The sequence below is a fragment of the Varroa jacobsoni genome, unplaced genomic scaffold (genome assembly GCF_002532875.2).
Source record: "Varroa jacobsoni isolate VJ856 unplaced genomic scaffold, vjacob_1.0 scaffold_1107, whole genome shotgun sequence".
In the NCBI taxonomy this organism is placed as follows: Eukaryota; Metazoa; Arthropoda; class Arachnida; order Mesostigmata; family Varroidae; genus Varroa; species Varroa jacobsoni.
Window position 1 is genome coordinate 52,199 of NW_019214009.1, and position 23,844 is coordinate 76,042.

Here is a 23,844-nt window from a genome sequence, read left to right on the forward strand (position 1 = left end):
GTTACTTAGAAACAGAAGGCAAGCCGAATCATGGCGCCCAATTGATTATGACGAACTGATGGGACGGGACGAATTGCCGAAGCAAGCGGCATACATATATACGCGCACGATAGTACAGAGGAACCGATACCTAACTCAGTTGGCACGGAGAACCCAACTGCTCCAGTAAGCAGCAATGCGAGCAGGTTAGCGGCAGGTCGTAGGAAACTGGGCGATACGTTGCTGCGGTTGGAATCTAGCCTGGGAGAGCAGCCGTTCGCCGACAGATCGGTCCACCGACACCCGAGCTAAGGAGGCCCCCACATAATGATGCTGATACTCATGTGTTGCTGATGATGGTTAACGCTGGGGCGCCAGCAGCAGGACCAGCAGCCAGAACAGCTCAAATGGCACCGTCGTTCCATCAACCCCAGTATTTGCTGCTCTCTTCGTAGTCTCCTTGTGCATACAGAGCGCGCTGCCGGTGCGTCGGTCTCTGCCCAAACTCTTACGCGATTCTGTGTAGCTGAGTCCGCCAATGGCTACCACCAGCAGAAACTTTCAATGGATCCTCGCACCATCCTTTGTTATTTCGCGCCAGCAGCTTATAGCTGCCGGCGATGGCTAGCAGGGCTGCGTGCTGTATTACAATAACCGAAGCGGGTGCAGTAGCTTCGATAACAGTCGCTTTGTTCATACTTTAGCTTCGTTTTGTAGCGTTCGATGCCGCCTATTGAGCTCTTGCTTGTCATCCTTCCACAGCTTGGTTCATGGCTGGCTCTCCTGCGTTTGTACGTAGCGTCTAACTGAGCTTAAGTACGAGCCTTTTTTTTTTCTATTTCTCTAAGTTCTTATTAGGCGTTCGTCAGGTCTGTCTCGTCCTACCTTCTGAGCAGCAGTCGCTGCTGCTGCTGATTCTGCTTGTTCTGGTGGATTTGATTCTTCTGTTTGGTTCGATCATTTTCAGCAACACATATCGGGCACCATTTCTATCTTCGCCACCGTTTCGAAAGGCCTACCTTCATAGGCCAAAGGAACTTCAGGCAGAATGAAATCGGACTCGGGGTTTTTCTTGCGGTCACTCTCCTCATGCCATTTACGCTCTTCGTCTATATCTTTGTCGATTATCGTATCTGTTGCTCTCAGCTCCTTAACTGAAAACTGAGGTTTCAGGCCAGTCGGTATTTTTCGCTCGAGTCACATAGGCCGCAGCAGCGTCACCATCACGAACCTGCCTACATAGGTACTTGCCTAAACGCGACTGGTTGGATCGCACAAAAGCCTCGCGCTTCTTCGTAGTTGCAGTTTTTTTGTCGAACCTCTTCGTATTCTTCAGCTTGTTCTTCGCCAGTAAATTTCGCCAGCACCGAAGTGCTGCTATGCGGCGCCGAAGATTGCTGAAGATCAGTTAGACGTCACAGCAGAGGTGACTCGGCGGAAAGAAATCCAGGTCTGTATCTGTACACAACCTCTACGTACTTCTCAGACAAAACCAGTCCTGAATATGCTTAAGACTTAGTAGAAAGACGGGCAGAGCACTGAGCAGAAAATTTTTGAGGGCGTATTGAGACCCCTCCCCCCCCCCCACGACTGTCGCTTCGTCGGCATCAATTCTTATACTTCTGTGTACCCATGTTGAACTCGCTGCGAGTGTCTGTATATAATAGAATAGGAAAGGGCCGGGTAAATAGTAACCATTCACAACAATGACACTCCGCTTGACTCATATGTTGCTTGCCTGTTCCGTCGGGTGACTATTGCTGCGACTACCCATTCACTGATCTAGGCCTGCGTGGGTGATACTTGCTATATAGGACGTACAAAAAGAGGTTTCGAAACAGGTCTGCCAGCAGGAGGCAGCGAGATCGCTGAAGTCTGGGCCATTCTTTACAGACATCAAAGAGTTCTGATGGCTAATATATTCCCGGATAAGAACCTTACAAAAAGCTTGAGAAATTGCTCCACTTAACCTTCTCCTGGACTTAGTGCATAGTTACAGAAAAGGAAACAGAAGGATACACTGTGGAATGAGGAGATCTATGTTAAGAGAGAGCTCGAAAACCCGTAGTTTAACCATTTATTGTATACTGGTACAGTCATAATATTCTATTCAAAGCTATCGCCCGACAATATGATTTCGACACGTTTAATGCATATTATTTGACCATTGATTCTGTTTTATTATATCAAATGACGATATCATTAACTTTAATGACGTTCTGAACGTAGAGGAACCTGGTTTTGATGGAGCTTCAGATGATAAAATTGTTCATATCTTTTCGTAAGCTTTATATAATTATTTCGTTTTTTTCTGCGAAAAACTTTAAAATCAATCATTAAAGCGTGGGAAATTCGTGATTGGTGCTCTGCCACTATTTTTGTTGCCGCCTTTTTTGCTAAAAACTACATTGCCCTATGTTTTTATGCCCTACGCTACTTTAACGCTACAACTGCATTAATGCTGCAATATATAAGATCACGCAACGGACGGGGTCTCTTCGTTGCCAATATTTACTTTTTCAACTACCTTGCCAAAGATACCATTTACAAATGATCATTTACGTACGACTGCTAGACGTAAACTTAGATGTTTAACCCTATCGTCACAGAAGCGCTCGTTATTGCGGACTCAGATTACGTTAGGTAACTGTTGCTAAGCTTCTTTGATTGTGCAATGCATTCATTTATAGAATACGGATGTGTTTGGTTCCTAATCCCGCGTCGACGTCCTAATATATTAACTACTAGCCAACTAGATAATGGATTCTTATAAAGAATTTTACAAACAAACTTAGGTTTTCGGTTAAAGCGACTAGGTGACAAAATTTATAAGTAAAAACAGCAAATCGCATATTTATATACTTTTGTTTTATTTACGCTTCATGTCCTCATTGTCATTTCTGCGGACATGCTGCTTGACATCTTTAGTTCGCCTACCTCATGCATGAGGTCCCGCTCGCTCTCTCTCGCTCTCGGTCTCTCTCTCGCTCTCTCTCTCTCTCTCTCTCGCGCGCGCGCGCTCTCACACACACATGTCATTGATACCTATGCATGGTTACTTCTCGTATTCTTGTGAGGCCTTTCCATGTTTGCAATACCACCCATCGGCCGTTGTGTCTCTTGCTATGTCCTCAACTATTTTACTCGCACTCTACCCGGCCATTTAGTGTCCACATAATAGTTTCCCACGGCTTCTGACAGTCTCTGTCGAAATCATTTTTCATCGTCTTTGTCGGTGTATCTTTACTAATTATTTTTTCGCACGCTCCCCTATCTCGCACATAATCTTTCTACTACCTTCCACTAAATCATCATCAACTTCGTAATGTTTGTCATCATTATTAGCATTGTCTCATCAACAAGAATCTTTTTGACTGGGTCGGTCCCTTGCAGATTAGAGACCCTCTTAGGGGTCAACACCTCCTCCCCGTCACTAAACTTGCCATTCACTGGCCCAACCCAAGGAGCTATGTACTCCCCGCGTGCACTAGTCTTCCAAGCACTTGTTATACGTGTATGTGGAAAGAGCGCGCAAACATACCGTCATGTTTTTCTTTTTCTATGATAGCGCCATCAACTACGACCCCCCCCCCCCCCCCCGCACCAGCGTTTTTTTAACACCTGCTTGTTATATTCTACAATATACCACAATCGTTAATTCTCACAATGTTTCCCAATTGACCATACAATTCTCTCCAAGGATCAGCACCTCCCTTCTTCTCCAGTTCACACACAAACTGTGTCATATTCGCTAGTCCGTCTTTTGTCCAATTGTGCACTACCAAGGCCCCGCTATTTATGATAATTCGTAAGCTAAAAGTTCCTACCACCCAAATGAGTTCGACCAGCCAGCTATTTGCGATATTAGGCGATAATGCATGGATAACTGAATAATCCGTTGTTGCCTGTCGATTTGTCGAACTCTGGGTGATATGGGATAGTTTGCAGCGGCACTTAGAACTGCGTAGGCCCGCGCTTGCCGGTCTCTGCCTCGAGATCGATCGACAGTGGGTAGTAACTTGGATTAACGTGTTCTAGACGCGTTGACTGACAGATTACGTCTGACCCTGAGATCTTTGTAGAAGCTCTCTCTTTCTCTAGTTGCGCCTCGTGACTTGGCTTGTAGAGAACTAACAGAACATCGTTGTTCTCGGGTCGATGTTACTGTAAGATCTCTGCAGGATACGAATCTACGCGGGTCTCCTTGTTTTTTCCGTTGTCTTAGGTGCTATGTTGCCCCCTTGCCTATCGCCTAAAAGACGGACTCTGCTGAACGCGAAAGGTGCACCGGGTGGGAGGGGCAACGCGCCAGACGTTTCTTCGGCAGCCGAACGAGGAGCATTTGCAGACGGGCGAAGTCTGGCCGATCGTCTGCTTGAAATGACCAACACGACATGAGGATATCTTTGACGTCCTGTGATGTTTGCAGGTTAGCCAAAGGCGGCTTGACACCTTTGGCGACCTGCCAGATGATTGCTTCTGGCGGCTGACTCCTGAACGGCCAATCGCCGCACAGCAGCTCGTAAAAGACCGTACCGAAAGCGTACACATCACTGCGAGTCGAAAACGACAGATCAGGCTGGCCCGCTCCGGGCCGAAGATCTCGGATAAGCTCAGGTGCTAGATAGCACAGCCAACCTTGTGGGATAGTTAACCAGTCACCTCTATGGCCACCCTGTCCACCCTGACATAGTTTGACTACGGAGAACAGACCAAAATCCGTAATAACCACCTTACCATTCTCGTAAAAGATATTTTTCGTCTTTAAGTCCTTATGTAGAATTCCCCTCGCGTGCAAATAACCCATACCTGCAAAATGACCACAGCATCGAGATGAAACAAATGATTATATACAGCAGGAAAAACTGCCGAATAAAGTTATTATATCTGATATTTTTCACTAGATATCAAAATAGATTTGCGCTTAGAGTGGGCATTGATTTCATTCTCTCTTTCTATTTCGACCCACCCCTCTGTGTCTATTACCCAAATGTAATCAGATCCTACTTTTATTAACAAGTATGGCATGAGAATAGCGTTATCCTTATGATATAAATAAAAAAAAAAACCACAACGCCGCACATCGATTCGATGGCTGGGATACGCTAGATGATTTATTTACTAACTAATGCATTTTATCGTTCTGAAAGCGAGAGGAGAAACTGTTACTCACCGTGACATATTTGTAACGCTATTTGCGATATCCGGTTGAGGTTGAACTTGTCCTTCCGTAAGTGCAGATGCCTGTATAAAGTCATGCCCTTACAGAGTGAGGTAACAATAGCCAGCTGTGGCGGCTTCATGCAGGCGCCCATAAATAAGACGAGGTTCTCGTGACGAGTTTTTCGAAACGTTGCTACCTCTTGTTTAAACGTATCCATGATTTCGCTTTGTCGACTAGCGCTTTGGGAGGCCTGCTCCATATTAAGCATTTTCACGGCAACGGCGCCATGCCAGCTTCCTCTACACATCAGAAAAAACAAGAACAACGGTAGCATAATAGTGATATAAACGCAACAAGTGTTATAATACAAGGAACCAACCGTATTGATTTTTACATTTAGGTCGAAATTAGAAGGTTGAACATTAATTTAACGTAATTTTTTTTCAGTTTTCTTTCACAACGCGTGCCGGTCAATTTGTCTATACGAAACTGTGGTCCAACTTTGATAGAAATTATTTAATGTTGAAGGAAGATCATTTGTTTGTATCTATACGAAGTTTTGTATGATAGTTACCTGTACACAACTCCAAAACGGCCCTCCCCGAGTTTTTCTTGTAGTTGGACTTCGTCCAACGGAATGTCCCATTCGCGCAGCGATAACTAAAACCATCAATACAACAATATTCAATTATGCAACCTTATTAGTTAGTGTAAATTCTAACAGCGTTAAGTTATAGAACGATCAGTACATTAATCACCTATTTCCGATCGTCCAAAAGTGTAAACAAATATTTGCTGGGTTAGGGAAGCCTTGCTAGAATATTGTCAGTGGTAGGTGCCATCATGAGCCGAGCGGTCGGGAAACTTCGACGCTCACACAAGTACAATAAAACAAGTATAAGAACGGCTCAACCTGGGCGGCTATTGCGCATTGTTCCAAATTTTTTTCCAAAAATTTTTCCAAACAAATGAATCGTACAAGCTATACCATCTTATCCATCTGTTAAGGAAACCCCATATAAGTATAGCAAGACTCGTCTCCGCCAGACCTTCTAGTGGGAGCAGCTTTTTATACTATACACAAGCAGTGGTTCCGAGGACCTAACTGCATTTCAAAAAAAAAATAGCCGAAAGTGTTAAAAAAAATTGAAGGGTTTATTCAGATGTAACTGGGACGTTGTAGTTTATATAGCAGGCGTTATAATTCAAAGCTGTTTCAGTTTTTTGGCGCAATAGTAACTGTTCTACAACGCACAGAAATCCGATTCAAAGGGTGTGCTCTCTTTGCACCCCACCGTCCCACCCTGAATAGTCAAGAAAGGGGCGAAGGTTGATTGAATAATTTCGTGTAAACCATCAAAGCGTCAGCCATCGTCGTTGTCATTCACTTTAGCTTAAAAGCGTGCAAACTGGTAGTGTCGACAACTAAATTCATTAAGGGATAGAATTAAAAACCAAGGAAGGTCGTGACTTTTCTCTAGGCACACGCATCCGGGAGGCAAAGTAGTGGAACTGGTTCACGTTCGGATGTCAAGGAAACACAACAAGAACAACATGAGCTGAGCTTAAATACGGATGGTGAGACTGCGAACCATGGACATTTAGAAGACAAAACCACACAACACACAAAATAAGTGCACAGGAGTGATGGAAAACAGGTTGTAGAAATTAGTGCAGGTGCTATTATGGTTGATTCGAGAGCAATAGGGTACTTTTTTAAGTTTTTGATTCATACACTGTTCTGTCGGGGCCAAGGTTTGCCTGCAGCGTCCTGTTCGGCCACATCGAACGACACCTGCGAATCCTGCGAGCCGATCCGTAGTGACAGTGTCTTCTCGCTATCCGTCTGCATTAATAAGAACAATAAGTATAAAAATAACAATGGTGGCTCATGTTGATCGACAGGACTGCGCTGGCGTCACACAAATATGCCAGAGATTTTATCTACGTGGTAATAATCCGATCGCGAAGAATAACAAACTGTTAAATACATATCAATTTATAGATACAAGTGCTTGATGCATGAACATGGAACATTTGTTTAGAGGACTGAACATTTAATATTATCCGCATCAAGTTCAATGCATCTTCATTTTTTAAAAAAATTGGGTTTAATAATGTGTATTCCGAGAAAAGCGCGCTAGGTGATCCATATGTAAGAAAAAACAATTCTATTCGATCTTATGGGATACCGCGCGCATATATCGTTAAAGGTTTACGCTGTCCCAACATGAAACGATACCGCGACGGGTTCTGCTTGTCACTATGCGATATGGCATATATAAGTTAAGATTCCTAAAAAAGTATTCGATCGCAACTTACACTTATGCTGCCTGAATTCGAAGCGGCAGATACGACGGTGCGATCCGAATCGGTCGACCGCAAAGAGTTCGCTTTACCAGCGTGGCCTTGGCCACTCGTCGAAGGCAAGCTGCCATCGCGGCCGCTGGCAGCAGCTACCAAGTCGTCAGGTGGAAACCGGAAGACCTGTTTGCCACTGACGCCTCCAACGCTTGCCAATACCTAGAAAACGTCGCATTTAGCCAACGAAAAGAAACAACATAAGAAAGAAGGAGCCGGATGCAGCTTAGCCGTTATGGACCTTGTGTGAACTAATGGGGGAAAGAGATATGAAGGGGAGACGAGGAAAGATCTGAAAATATGTGCACTAACGTAGTCAAGATCATTAAAACACGGGCATCAGCCCGATTAGAAAATATTGAGCCATTGAGCTACCTGTGGCGAATTCGGTGCCGACGAATTGCATGACGACGTATTTGATGAAGAGTCGCCGGTTTGAGGACCGTACGCGGAGCTGAAATGAGGCCCGACGCCCCCGGGTAACCCCTGCCGAGACAGCACATGGCGTGGCAGTGAGGGTGAGTGACCCGGTAACGGACTACTTGACACCTGTTCACTGCCAGCGCCTATAAGCGAACAAAAAGCAGAATCACATCGAATATTGTAGTAAAGAACGGAAATCCGATTAATGCTGTACCAGGTAGAATAAGAGCACTGCTCAGGTAATTAGGTCAATGATGCTCGAGCTCAGCGCACTGGTTGGATTTGGTGTCTAATTATGATTTATTATTGAGCACCCGGTTTCCTCCCGAAGGTCGAGTAAAATCGAACAGACGGCTTTCGATACCTTCGTCAACCCGTTGCACGCGCATCTTATTATAGCGGTATACACGTTTTACAACTATCCCCTTTTATCGATTACCTTCTACGTAATGCGTATATAATCATAGTGGAAATCTGATTGAAATGCGAACGAATAGCAAGTACAATAGGGACCAATTTTTTCGGATATATGTTGCGCTAAGCTGCACATTTATTCGAAAGAACTTGAAATTAACGTATCTTTAGAATAAACGAATTTACATAATACTTACCCTGGTTATATCTTTGTGCGAAAACATCAACAAGTTCGTTGGGAAGCCCGCAGCTAGGTGGGACCTGCAATTAATAAATACCGATAGTTAATTCTTTTAGCTATTTAGTATTTTAGATTGGTGGAAAAACCATTTAAGCGCTGCCTTTAAAGTGTACAGAAATAGACTTAATTTAAAAAATTACTTCAGCACTTTTACAAACCTTGTCCACGCAGTCCCTATGACAACGGAATTTACACTCTCGGCATTTATAGCCGAAAAACATTGGCTTGTCACACTGTTGGCATGTCGTTACCTGCAAAAATCAATTTAATATTACTAACGTTATTAATTAATTGTTAATTAACGTCCACTATTGGTGCTTATATGTTTGCTTTTAGTTTTATTATGTTCTACTTCCTCAAACGTTTTCGAGAGACCAGTTCACCATGTAAATTAATCTTGTAGATTATAGGATACCATATATATACATGCACACCTGTTGTGTGCATGTACATATATGCACGTTGGCGGACTCATATCACCCTCTCCTTAATAACTTCTCACGCTTTGCATCTTAGGCTACAAACTTGGGTGAACTAGCTTACAGACATTAGGTAGAGACGTATTTGTGACGACGTTGCGGGAACGTGTTTGCACGCTAAATTTGAGGGACACGTGGTGGTGTGTGTTCGAAGTCAGGTGTAGACACTTCGTTTCGTGCTGGTGGGTATGCAATCTGATGGGTTGTCTAACAGTGGTATCGGACGTAAAACTCAATACGTTGGGATCAGATAGCCATGACGCTTTCACTCACCTTGACCGTGGATGAAAATCGATGGTGAATGGCGTGTCCCATTCCAGGAAGGCGCGGGGAGCGTGGTACCGCTAATGTAGGAACCGAGGCCGCTAGGATGAAGATAGATTTAGAATTATAATTTTTTGAGCTAATTATTGATACCTAGTAAAAGGTCCCCGTGATGGCGGACTATATGTCGCACTTGCCTGCTGCTCATATGGAAGTGATACTAGCAAAATATGAAGTAGTTTAGAACCAAATCTGTTCTTCACTGCACTTCAATGGAGCAATGCACTTCCCTTTAGCTGGTAGCTACCAAAATTATCTAATACAACAGCAAACGTAGTTTTATGGCATGCGACTTAAAAACGTTTGTCTACGTTTTTAAATGTTGCTGAACAATTAGCAATAGAACAATTCGTCTACAGTCTTGTAACCAATAGTACTGTACAAAAATGATTTTGTCATACAAAAATTACAGTCAGAATGACTTATCCACGATTGCAATGATACCAACTGGTGGCGATGCCACAGACTTTTTACAGCTTTGCAATTATGACGTCGTTCAAATGATGATCAATGCCCCGCCAGTGTGACAAAGTTCATTGTTACTGCATATTCATTCACATAGCTTGTCTATGTGATTCCGTGGAAGACAATATATTCTTCCTGTCGTCGCCAAGATAGACCTCGAACAAGGGTATGCAACAGGGAGGTCACGTGAAACTTAAACACGAGAAATACAGAGCCAAGGAGGAATACGTTGTCATTTCTCTGCTATTTGGGCACACTTGTACTCACAGAATTCCATGTTTCACAGCTTATCCCGCTGTAAAACTTGAAATCAATTCTTCTATTAAAACGAATATTTTTTCTCTCAATCCGGCTAGGCAGCCTTTACAAGTGAAATTCTTCTTTTGCAAATAAGGCAAGACTCTTGCTTCATTAACTTAGACTCTAAGTTACCGCATGTGGTATTAGTATTCTACGTTAGACATAGAATGGCAACATGCGTAATACATAAGGTATGATTCACAATGATTAAATTAATGAAGATTGCTACATATTGAAGTTCTAAAGAGATAGACAAAAGCATACACAACATACACAGGCAAACACAGTGCTCATTCTGCCTCGACATATCAATAGTCAGCGTTACCCAAAGCCTTTCGTATGGTAGTTCGTCGCTGGGTTGGCATTAGCGCTGCATTTGAGGTGTGATCCGTCTGATTTCAACTAGTAATCGGATTTTTCACATGATTCAAAATGCCCTCAACACACTAGATCAGCCAATATATAATCGCTTATTGTTGAAGCAGAATGTGTTTATATATAGTATATATACATATATATACTATATGTAAACACATATGTATATATATATATATATATATATATATACGGTAAAAATAATCCACCTAACAACTGATACGAAAAATAAATCTACAACCACACAGCACTCACGTTGTTGCTGCCCGTGGGGGCCAGCGAGTCCAGGCGCATCCGGAGATTCGACGAACGCATTGTCAGCCGAAGCATCCGGAGAAGTGATGAACGAGGGACTTCGCGACGGTGACAGGCTTCCGCTGGCGGGCGTCGGCTCGGTTTGGTGACGCCTGCGGGGTGGACATCTGCCGATGCCACTTGGCCCCCCGACGATGTGCTGCGAAAATTGCTGCTGTTGTTGTTGTTGCTGCTGCTGTGGTTGCGTCTGAAGCTGAAGAGGCTGGTTGCTACTTCCGCTGACACTGTTTGTGCTGCTCGTACAACTGTGATGTTGTATTTGTGGTTGCAGATGTGGATATGGCGGCTGTTGGAACTCCAGCTGGTGATCGCGTAATGAATGCTCATGCGATCGAGACTTGCTCACCAAGCCGCTGCTACCACTGCGCTCGGCCGCGTTGTTGTTGTTATTGAGGCTCGTCACAAACGACGTTGGTGTTTTTCGAATGTACGGTGGTGTCCGGCTAACAACGATTTAGCAATAATAATAATAACAATAATGACAACAATAAAAAAATAGCAAAAAGTAAACGAGGAAAAAATAATTATAATTAAAGGTAGCCTTGTATTAACAGTCACCTACTATATGATTTTTCTAAAACAAGTTTGTCTGACTTATGTGGGTTATCTGTTTTAGAGAATGGTTTTCCACTAGTGTGTATTATTAATGTGTAGAAAACACGCCTGGGCAACCCCAGCAACATACACTACTCCCCCGGAGTGAAAAGAGCAGGACGGAGTGAAAACTCGGGAGCAAAACAGCAAACGGTCGCGTGCCATAGTTCGCCGGGTAAAATTGAATGGATAATATAATCTACTCACAATATTAGATAGCCTACACCACGAAATAGCTACTATTTCCCATGATCGCAGACACGCCACCGTGATCGCAAAGGCCCACTCCGAACTTAAAAGAGGGTTCAGAGTTCCTACTCTAATTCCAGTCCAATGCAATGTCGATTTTGTTGTATTTTCTGTTGAATAAATTAGCCGGCTTTAGTTAGGCGACGAACCCTATAAAAACTAGCGTGTTATTATTATGCTATAGTTACATATGATCAAGCGGTTTTACACATACCTGTGTTGGCATGGCCCTGCGGACGCGGAGGACGCGGCGTTCCCTGATGCCGTCAACGCAGTTGGGTTTACCAATTTCTCTACGGGCGATACTCCCGCCGTCGCATTGACGGCAGTTGAATTAGCGGAATTATTAACGTGCGGTGTCATATTGTTGCTTGTTACACTTCCCACTGAACTAGCAGTAGTTGCGTTTCCCGCAGAATTTCCCGATTGACTGACCAAGTGATTTACTAAAGGTGATCCAGGCGAAGCGGGCTGCGTTAGTATCGCCTGCGGTCCTGCTCCTGATCCAGCTAAACCGCTGACCCCGCTGCTATTGTTAACCGTAGCGGGACTTCCACCTGGCGTTCCGGCCGCACTACCGGTTCCTGCTGTATTCGTAGCAATTCCACTACCGGTTCCACCTGTTATGGCCGCCTTCTCCCCACTTGTTGCAGTTCCATCTATCGTTCCTGCGTAGCTACTGCTGCTGCTGCAACTGCTTCCACTAGCCATGCTTGCCCCTAAGCGAGACTCAATCGTAAGGCCCTCTGGACACGTCAGGTACTCCCAGCTTAGGTCTTCAAACCCGTCTTCGAACTGCCAAAATTTAGACGAGGATAAATAACGTTATCAAATAGATGTATCGTGTTAGACAGAATAATATTATCGACAGCGATGGCATGGCTGTGTGACATTTTGAAACACCGAATTTCATACCAAAAAACTGTCAAAAATGAAGTAGAGTCAAGCCCGAGTTGCTCATAATTGTGTGTAATAAAATTGCCTGAAATGAACCGGAGTGATACGACGAGACTCGTCCGTTGTATGGTTTACATTGAAAAAGTTCCATATGTCATAGTTTGATGCTCCCTTAAATTTAGTTCTAACTTATGAATATCCGCAAAAACCTGTTTTGTATGGTATTTAGTTACACTTTGGCTTTATACAGCTTATTACGACAGCTTAAACGACCGAGAGTAAAATCGTGGTTTTCCATAAACAGCAGAAATAATTGTGTGCACGTTCCCTCTAAAACAGTGTTATAAAATAACAAAGCAGATCTTCATGTGCGAAAAGCCATCTATTTCTCTCACCGCCTGATACCTGAATCGGCACGGTTCTGAGCATAAGCTCTGTTCAAATTTGACGACATGGTAAATTCTACAATACGAAATACGGCTACATTTTCTTCCGAATGGAACAATTCTATACTGAGAATAAATTGCATCAATGGAATCTTTTTTAAATAGAAAAAGAGGTGCAAGGATTTTTATCAAACTGTTGCAGATCTAACAGGGTGCTTTCTTTTATATCGTATATACTCTAACTCTAATAAAAGCTCAGAAACGGCCTAGGTGTCTAGGTTTTAACTCACCGTTTGCGTTGTACCGCTAAGTTGCCGACTTGTGCACTTCCTGAGGTTTCGGAGTGCCGTAAGGAGACGTAACCGCTCCTCTGTTTGATCACAGAGCACATCTAATATAGGATGTAAAAACAGTCGAAAAGAAACAGATAGAACATAATCTTATAAAATGGCGGAATCATCATCACCGGCATCATGCTTTCAAAAGATGTCAAAATGGTAACAATGAATGGTATTTTGAAATGCATATCTGGTACTAAACAATAAGCAAAAAGTCATTCCTGTGTACATCCAAATTATTTTAGAATTGCGTAACTCAATTGTACCTTCCTGATCAGTTTCTAGATTTACATGTACATATAAATGATTTTGGTCGACTTTTTCTAAATGAAAAACGATTTTGTGCTAGAACGACGACTCAGCCTGTGCTACATTTTTAGGCTAAGTTTGATGAATCTCGTCCTTCTCATTTCTATGGGCACATCGTATGTTTTATGGACTTTAACCATTTTTGATGATAAGCATTAAACGCACCTATGTTCAGTGCCTTCTTGGTCAATTTCAATGCATCAAGGTAAAACAGAGAATGCATTATATGTTTTGTTATAGTTTAAATAAACTGTTTGGAACTGAAACGGCACTTTAAGCCCTTTTCCTCAAAAATTCTGGTTATTGACAGCAAACTTAAGACTGCTACAAAATCTCTAGTTTCCTGGTAATCTGCTATTTACTTTTGCATCGATGGCAGCTGTAGCCTAGTTTAGACGCCCAAAAATAGCTTGTTTCTCGTTGAAAATTCGTTTCTGTCCCCAATATACTATTTTGACTAGCGTGAGCTAAAAACATTGTTTCCGTCAAGCATGTCAACTCAAACCTTGCACTTGGAGGGTTCTCAACCGAATAGACAGGCATTGCCACAAATCTCTGCCTCAGACAAGCCCTACCAACGATACAATGCGTCCGAATGAAGAAACCTTGATCTAATCAACGATTTTCATGCTAAATGGCAAGTTGGTATTTGCGACACGATTAAATATATATCCTATCATGTAAATAGTTAATATTAGTTACATGACTAACATAGTAGTATCATTAATAATATAGGTTTCAGCAACATAGTGTGCTTTATTCAGTGTGAGATCTTATAAGCTCAATTATTTTAATTGGGTCATTGGGCTGTATTGCTCTTTTATGCCCGTTTTTAGTCTGCACCACGCACTGCTGAAAATTCGACCTTCGACATGAACAACATCAAAATTTATTTCGAACATCTATTTAATTTCGAGTAATTTTTCTTGCATGATCCCAGGGTTTGTTTGAAGAGCCTACTTGGCTTTCATAAATTATAATTTTCGTGACCACAGAAAGGTGCCTTGCGGGTGAAAGATGACGAGTGAATGATTTAACGCGTTCGTCGATATTTTGTGCAATGATTCGTATGAGTCAATACACAGTTCTTTCAGTGTCGGGAATGCCTTCATCTAGGCCAATGTAGGAACACCGCATAGCTCGTGTCTCATAGAAAGGATAGAGGGTCTGAACTGAGCACTTTCACGCATAGAGGAACCCAGTCAAAATAGGTATCGCAATGGTATTTTTCATAGAGTGGCTCCTTATGTAGATCATTACGTCTGTCCGATCGAATTCATTTTTTCAGTAAAAACTTCAGGGTCAGAGCTTACTGTCAACGTTTGCTATTAAACTTTTAAATATAAAACGTTTGAATAATTTTCTTTATTACATCTATATCTGTATATATATATATTATATCAATTACAAATGATTATTTAAGCTTTCGACGTTGTCACATTCAGGCTTGGTATTGTCTTTCTTTGAAATTATAAGGAGTCTGGTGACTTTTTTGAACTAAATAAACATCTGGAATATTTATTATCTAAGACGATACAACATGTATGAAATGGGTCGAAGAGGCCTCGCTTAATGTACTCTACGCTAAGATATCCAAGCGTGGTGCTGTCTTTCATCCGAGTTACGACGATTAAGTGTCTCAGTCGAACTCGACTGAAAAGCTTCGATTCATTTAGGGTAAAGAGTAAACAGTCTTCAGTAACCACAATCTATTTTGACGTTTCCCTTAGAATTTTAGTACTTAAATGACTTGAGCATGCGGGGTCATTTAGTCTGATGTTTAGTTTTTGTCGTATGGTGCATGTCTCATTATTTGACACGACACGTACTTCTTGCTACGCCGATAGGATAAAACAGGCATTTGTGGTAAATGTTTTTGGAAGTAAATTCCACATGGAAATTGCTAATTTATATTTGTCACATTTTCTGTCTTCGTGTAAGCCCGAAAGCGCGCAACGTTCAATAGCCGTGGCTTGGTGTAGATCACTTTAAACATTACGTGCAGGAAATGTAATAATATTTATTTCAATCAAAACTTAACAGTGCGTTAGAATAACCCAAATGAAAAACCCATGAAAAACAACTAGCTTCTATCTATGGATCGAACCCGACAGCATGCTTGCAAATAGTCCACACAAATTTATTATCTATATAAATTTTTATGTATAGTTATAGTAAATGTATAGTTAGTAACCTTTGATTTGGTCGTCGGAACGTGCTAACAGTTGATCAAAGCTGCCACCAACGAGGCGAGAGACCCCCGCTATGCTGGGTTCACTGAGACCAACTACTCGAAGCCACATTTGCAGTTTCGGATACTCAAATGGGTCTTCGCTGCGCTCCAACTGCTGGCGAGCCACTAACTGGCGGGCGAATAAACGCACCAACTTCGTCTGTAATAGCAAATACAACGGCCCAACTATTATTATCAGAAAATGGTAATTGTCACGATGGTTCTTGCAGCGGATGCTGTTAGAAGGATTATCAAAAATAATCTAATAATAAGAAAGTGCGCCCTCTTCCTTATGTCTTGTTACGCAATATACTGGCACCTTTTTGTCAACTTTTTGGGTCATCACTCTAGACATCACGTTTGCGATTCAGGTTTATTTCTTCTGTAATCAATGTTATATCAAGACGAGCAGCGCCATAGTGCTCCTTGTGTGTCTGTGCGTGTGTGTGTATATGTGTGTTTATGCGCGTGTGTGTGTGTGTAATTCTAACTGTAATATTGTGTCATATAAAATTCCAGAACTATGCAAGCATTTACTTCTCACCTAGAGATTGTAATGGTTAAAAAGAATACTCGTTTTTAAAAAGTATGTAGAACACTATCGATTTCAATGATTATTATTATATTCATTTTAATAATAAGCCCCATAACAGTGGAAATCGGAAACTTGAGCAGTGTTGTAAGGACACAACAGTTACGCTAAACACTTATTTACAATAATCTAAATGTTTTTCTTTCATAAAACATTTAAATCATCGCATCCAACTCAGTACGTAATTTATTTTGAGTAACCACTAAGATTTATCAGTTTTTATTAATTGTTCGATACTATTTACAGGTTCCGTTTTATAAAAAAGGCGATTGTACGTTGCGTATTAACACTTCGCTGGTGGTCTGCATTTCTTGCAGAGATCATGTTTGCCGCTACTGCAACACAACTATCAAATTCTGTTTCAGTTCAGCCTAGTTAGAAAAATATGTCACCCACGTCGATTCATTTAGAATAACACTTCACGCTTTTAGCTGCTCTCAACACAATTATGCGAGGCAATTTAGTTAATTGTTGGCCTTTTTTAAAATTAAAACCATATTGAAGAACTGGTGATATTTATAGCGCAAGCCACATATGCCAAATTTTGTAAAACTATAACTTTAGCTCAAACAACGTCACAAAGGGTTAAATCTAGATGGCGCCTCTAATCTTACATTTAATCAATCTCGTTTAGGCATTTGATTATTTTCTCCGGTGGTTTGCTCAGCGGGAGCTAGCTAGGCCTGCTGAGACAATACTATATTCCAACCAAATGACTATTTTTTCGTATTATTATCCCACGCTAGCTTGTTTTCGTCCTAGTTAGTTAACCTACTTTTATATTTCTTCTCCGATTCTTTTTTTCTTCTCTAGTAGACAAAACCATTACACTCGAAACGTAATTGGGGTATTATATTTGTTCCACTGCTACGATATAACATTTACGTAAAAAAATGTTAATTTCTTGGCACAGGTTTTAAATATGTCTTATAGTCTAATCTACCACTTGTGAGCATTTCACGAGAAGATGATGATCTTGTCAGGGGTGAATATTTCAACTTAGTTAACCACAAAAAACAACCATTTCAATTAAGTCAAAATCAGACATCTGGCTTCGTGTAAATCGCTATTCGGCTAAGATGTCCCATCGATTTAATAATGCACATTTACATATAAACCAGCAAGTCTGTTGAATTTTGTTCGTTAGTCACATCAGTTTGCTTTGGGCGGTTGTGGCCGTTGGTATTTTTCAATAACCGCAACTTCAGTCACAAAGTACACAGCCAGCAAAAAAGGCAGCTGCTTGGTCATATCTAAATGTACCCTGTGCTTATACGCGCCAATATTCAAAAATCAAACAGTTTAATGCGCTTTACTTTCTCGAAGTAGTAGGGGGCTTATTTTTATTTATTATATTCCGCTCCTTGTTTAAAGACTCAAAAAAGTCATTATGGCCTAATTCACGAAAACCGGTATGGTCATCTAAACATACAATAACTCTCCAGTAAACTCTTTGGCACGATCTAGGTTTAGAAGAAACATCAGGGATTAATCTTGAGCTAGATTAGCTGACAGTTCAATTTAGGATTTTATCAAATTTACATTTGCTGTAAACTGATGGTCTAACAAAGTGTTACATGGTAGTTGAATATACGGGTAAGCATTTAAGCAAGATTATTCTTGTTGTCCGCTCCAGAAAAAAAATATAATTTTTTTCTGGTGCGGATAATGAGAAATATATATATATATATATATATTAGCTGACTCACTCACGTTGAGGCAATGTTAGTAATTGTGACCATCGGTCTAACTAAGGTTTCGTTGAATTATATCTGTTTTCGAATAGAGAAAGCAAAGATCTGCGGCGATCTAGTACGTAGTAGATAATAGCGATAGTACAATGATATAAATATGAAGAATAATAATAACGGAAGAGGACCTACCTATCTATTAACCTGTACCTACCTCCAGGATGCGTATCTCATTCTGGGTGATGTGGTTGTCAGCGAGGCAGGTGGTGCGCAGCCCATTGAGGTGTTCGAACGAAATGTCGATCATGGCCTGGGCCTGCAGGCACGCCTCGCGAGACCCGTAGCGCTCCTCGGCTGCCATCGCCCCGAGATTCCTCACACCACTGTCTTCCTCATGCCGCAGCCACCGCTGGCAGCGACAATGGATAATGCTCGAAATGATTTTCAGTAAAAACCGCTGCTAGGCCACGACGACAACAGCCGTTGCTTCTATTACTGCTGCTTTTACACAACGAACTCGACAGCGAAGATCGGCGAAAGTAACGACAATGATGTGAATACGAATTGCGTACACTCCGTAGCCGATGTACCAGTGACGAGTGTACACAGTGTCTGCGATAAGGTGGAGAGCGATTATTTAGGAAGAAGAATACACTGCGGCGGCAGCAGCGAAAAACACCGTACCCGTTGGTGCTGATCGTCTTGATCGTATCCTCGACGCTAGAACTGCACTCTGTGTTTCCAAGAACAATCTGCTTTTTGTTGTTCTTTTTCGTGGCAGGTTTCTTGCCAAGCAGTTTGACCCGACTGGACGTAGGCTTTCTATTGCCGTTGCAGATTTTGTCGTTGTTAGAAATCGTCTGGGTGAAAAGACTACTGATAGTCGTGTTTCTTCTGCGACTATTGCTGCTACTTCTGCGGATGTTAGTCTCAGTGGTATTAGGCTGCTTCGTCGACATGCTGCCTTAGTCGTCCAGGGCCCTCGGCTCCGACGTGTCTCGTCGAACTCCACTCGCTTGCGCGGCGGTCCCTGCTTACCTTTACTGCTATGATGATAGTTCAGCCGTTACGACTGTCTCTGACAGTGCTTTCTTTCTGTCCCATTTTGCCTTTTTTCTCTGCGTTGACTTGCCTGACTGCATGTACATTCCTCGTTTACCGTTCTCGGTCGCTTATCTTTTGTGGCTGAGTCTTACATTTGTGGCGTGACGTCGCCCTTCAGATCGATGCAACGAAGACGACGCAAATGGATCTTTTTGTACAACTGTTGTTGCTATTGTCACCAGCGTATTATCACCATCTTGCCACTATTATCCCGCTGTTTCAAGGGCTTCTTAATAGCGCTTTTCGTGCAGGGATTTCATAGCTAGAGATTCAAACACGAAACCTATCTCTTTTCTATATCTTATTTGCTCTTTCTCACTTTTCCTTTCAGGCCTAAATCAAATGCGTCACACATTCTGTCACACCGGCCGCATGTGTTCCACGTGCTCACGAATCCCCCGAAAATCGAGATCAAAACCAGTTAATTAGTTTGCTATGTATCAGACGTGCAGGGTCTTAAGCGACAGGCTATGCTCAGGGAAGTGACAGCCTCCACCGATCGTTTCTCTGCGCTCGCTCCTATTTTTAGATGTTACCGCTTGTTCGGTTAGCTATGAAGCTACTTTTGCTTTCACATTGAGATGTTGCTTCTATTAAGTATTTTTTAATGTCGTTAATACCACAACCCGCTGCCCCCCTCCCCCACTCCTGCTATACACGCCTGTAGCCTATCGCAATCGAGGTCGCGATCGTTACTGTCCAATTATGTTCCGTACACGTCGACTCTGCCCACCTTGTTCTTCAAAGCTCATTTGTGTCCCATTATAATTTTAGAGATAGCGGCTGCCGCGGTGCGAACCGCTGTTACATGAACACTTATGTACGAATTCAGCAAGTTAGCACGGTTTCGAATGCGCAACTCGCACTATGCACAAAGCTAAATAGGATTGGCGCTGGGCCGCGCAAAAACCGTTGCATAGACAACACCGCATACGGAAAAGCATTCCCACAACCTTACTGCTGTCCCACTGACTGCAGCCGTCGGAAATCTTTACACAGACTTCACCATATATAGCTGTTGCTACTGCTTTTGACACTGTCGAATTGAATCATACGACTGGCACCTCACCAAAGCTTATGTGTATGTGTGTGCACTACTCCTTAATCTTGTCTCTGCCAGCAGTTAGTGAAATACAAAATGCCCATGAATGTTATTAGCAGCAAAGAGTTCTGCTTGTCGTGATGGTTATGGGGTAATAGCAGCCGGCCACAAAAACAATAAGGTCCAGATAAGGACGATGTTGGATGGCAATGCAGGCCACAACGATAACACGACCACTGAAACACCGTCGTCGCTTCGCTCTCAGACAACCCAGTCGAATGAGTAACAACTCGTGTTTTCGCCAGTCCTGTGTCTCTATATGTGTTTCAGTGTACATGTGTGTGTGCATCGGTCTGTGTATGCGTTAGACTGCTTTTCTAACTGACTAACCCCCGGGGGTGCTGCTGGTGTTCCTCCCGTAGTTTCCGTTGCTACAACCTGCTAGTCGTTCCGGCTGCTTCAGATTTCTGTACCCCTTTGCAGGATACCCGATACCCGGGCGGCCCAACTCGGTGCGGTAGGTTCAGAGCCAGAACCCGTCCGATGCAATCGGGAGAAAGAGAGACACTAAATCTGAATAAGAAAAGAGATGCGACAAACGGCGGGTAGGAATCACTCGCTTAGTGTGTCTGAGTTCTATAACGAGCACACGGAGAACCTAAAGAAACCTGTTGTGGGCGGCGGGAGGCTAGTTTATGGTTGGTACGGCGAAAAGCCTCCCACAGAAATTGACGATAGCACAACAGCAGCATGGATTGAGTACAACACAACGATAGCTGGTAGCACGTAGAAGACAGTGAGGCGCACACTGCGCCCCCAATTACGACGATACCTATCGTCGTTTTACAGAAAACTTTGCTCGTCCAAACGACGGAAAACAAACCGTCAACGATCGTCACTGTAGCAGCACGGATAGAGTTCTTGGGACTATCTAATTGTAAAATTTTCTATATGAAGGGATACAATAAGGGCAGCGTAATGTAACACGGCACGATGCGGCGCCATGCAAACGCGAAACTAGTCACTAGCGCGCGACACCTACTGACGAGAGGTCCTCCACGGTACAGTTTTGTACTCTATAATATGTATGCTTCGATCCACTGCCTTGCACCAGAAAGTGAACGTGTCGGAACTCACCATGGGCTCACTTGTGCTCCGCCCACGACCCCCACCAGTAAAACCAACACGGTGTCGTCGTCTCTGCTACATTCAGAAGGACTCACGACGTCTGCAAAACAACGTAAAGTTGCTGTTACGTAGAGCTGCTGCAATCTCAGCAGCACGCGCAAAAGCGCATCCGTTCATAGCAATGCTACGATTTGTACCAATGTAGCTGTTATCGTTAGAGAGAAAAAACTCACGCAAATCTCTTTTCACACTCCACCATAACTTTAGCACGTTCACGACTTCATTACCATCTACACAATAGAAGCAGCAGCAGCAGCGACAGCGGCGGTCAAGCCGTTGATTTGAGGTTGCTTCACGCTTCTCGTATCATCTGCCATATTCCTTTACTTCGTACTGCTGAAAACAAAAACGGCAAAGTGAGCAAGTAAACTTCTGTCGCTCACCATCCAACCACTTCTATATATAAGTATTTATCCATTCATTTGTTCTTGCACGAAAAAACAAAGACACAGAGGTTCAGCAACGGATCCCTTCTCACGGATTGGGACCCCGAGCTAGTTTCGACCGGCTAAATTCCGAAGATTTAGTGGGCCCACACACGATGGTTCGCCTATTTTCTTTTACTATCCAACAACTGCTGCTTATCGTCACTGCCGTCAAACGCGACGATCTATCAACCAAAGGACGGTGACTACGTCCTGCCACCTACCACAGTCCACCAACACAACAGAAACACTGGTGGAGATGAGAGCCTTGTTAGTGTTATTGCTGCTATTATTGGTCACTGGTGACAATGATGGTAAAACAATTACCGCATGCAGTGCTCGACAACGATAGCAATGGCCAGCGAGACCCTCTCGTTTGGCAGTTCCTCCGGCTTCTTTCCTTATCCGTGCTGATAGGCCGATTTCGCATTCGTAGCAATGGTGTGGTCTACAACTGCACTTCTTTGCGGGTTAGCTCGGGTGCTCGCAGCAATCGCGAGTCGATGTCGACTGTCTGGCAGAACGACTCACGGAGCGGCCACAGGCTCGTTGCTAGCTTACGCCAGTAGCCGCAGCCAGCTGAGGGTCAGCCTGTAGATACCTTACCACTAGCGATAGGAGCACCCAGTGGCAGCAGCAGTAGCAGGTAGTAGCCGTCGCATTGGAAATCTGCTGGTTGCAAGACGACGGCCTCCATCCAACACAATCACTACATCGTTTTGGTGGCGCTGCTTCGTTTTCGTCTTCGTTATCGTTGTAGTCACTGCTGCTGCTGCTGCTACTACTATGGTCGTCGGCACTATCGTTCGCATCCGCTGTAGAGTAGGGCGCCAAAGCAGATCAAAAGCAGATTATGCCAGCAGTGGTGGCGCCAGTGGGGCGCTGACAGCGGTAGTGGCCCCCAGAAATAGAAGAAAAGCTCTCGGCTCTCGTCCACACAGGACAACAGCACCAACTAATACAGCAGCGCAGAAGTGCAGAGACGGGGTTAGGGACAGGCTCAAAATAATGTCCCTGTTTCGATCCGACAATAGCAGACGATAGTCAACAATTAACGGTATGAGTGAGCAGACGATAAAATGAAGAGCAAATTAGGAGGAAGCTTAAAAAGTTTAAATGGAAATGACAACGTATATAGACGAAGGATAGCCGAATACCCATAGAGTGGAAAATGAAGATGAAAGGAGAAGCTATAAGGAAATTGCGACTAATGCAGTGATGCATTCGGTTTTCTATGTTTTGCATCGGTAGGTTCGGCAGTCGATGGTTAATGCGCTCGCTATTCTACTTTAAACAATAGCAGTGGCCAGTAAATGACTGGTCATCGTACTACGTTCAACGCCGACGAGAAGCGGCAAACGAATACCTGTGGTAATACTTATTCGAAGAAGAGCCATACAAGAAGTGACCAGGCGACGTTACAGAAAACTGAGACCCAGTCAAAGCCCCGCGTATATTCGACGGGGTACAAATAGACGGAGTACGAACAATAGAGAAAAACGGGGGCAACGGAAAGTGAAACTTTATAGATATGTACCATGCGTACAGTATAATCTAAACATGATAAGAGGAACGACCGTTGGCAGGAGAGATTTTTGATAGAAAGCAGTGTACTTATAAGATACGAACACGCTCAATGAAATATACGGGAGTCATACACGACTCGAATCAGGCTCATCGCTTGAAACGCTTGCAATAACTGGATCAAGCTACTTACGTTCTCTCGAAAGCGCAACATAAAAATTATTCTTATCAAAAATTAATGTGTATATATATATATATATAGAACAAAGGAGCTTTGACGAAAAAGTACGCCAGGAAGTTCTACGATTTGTCTTTAAATACTTTAATATAAAACGATCAGGAAACGGATGTGACATAGTCTATAATTAACTTCATAGATGATTATCAAATCTTGGCTGTGCTTAATCTTCTAGTGATAGTCAAAAGTTCTAC

At 43.0% G+C, this 23,844-nt stretch overlaps 1 protein-coding gene across 6 annotated transcripts; it reads right to left on the reverse strand.

The window, feature by feature from the left end:
* Positions 1-2,828: 2,828 nt before the first annotated feature.
* On the reverse strand, positions 2,829-22,944 carry LOC111266660 (uncharacterized). 6 transcript variants are annotated; one of them, XM_022844328.2, is made up of 15 exons: positions 22,216-22,944; positions 18,344-21,796; positions 15,808-16,006; positions 13,257-13,357; positions 11,898-12,478; positions 10,781-11,283; positions 9,335-9,426; positions 8,741-8,833; positions 8,539-8,602; positions 7,880-8,070; positions 7,466-7,666; positions 6,879-6,989; positions 5,718-5,803; positions 5,153-5,442; positions 2,829-4,788 (listed from the first exon to the last, which is right to left on the reverse strand). In XM_022844328.2, exons 2-15 carry the CDS (start codon positions 18,488-18,490, stop codon positions 4,232-4,234), a joined length of 3,216 nt encoding a protein of 1,071 aa, XP_022700063.1. In that variant the 5' UTR covers positions 18,491-21,796; positions 22,216-22,944; the 3' UTR covers positions 2,829-4,231. The 6 variants fall into 6 exon arrangements, with proteins under 6 accessions (XP_022700063.1, XP_022700062.1, XP_086827137.1 ...); XM_022844327.2 differs by having other exon boundaries at positions 18,344-21,799; XM_086971011.1 differs by having other exon boundaries at positions 18,344-21,503; positions 21,691-22,944.
* Positions 22,945-23,844: the final 900 nt, after the last annotated feature.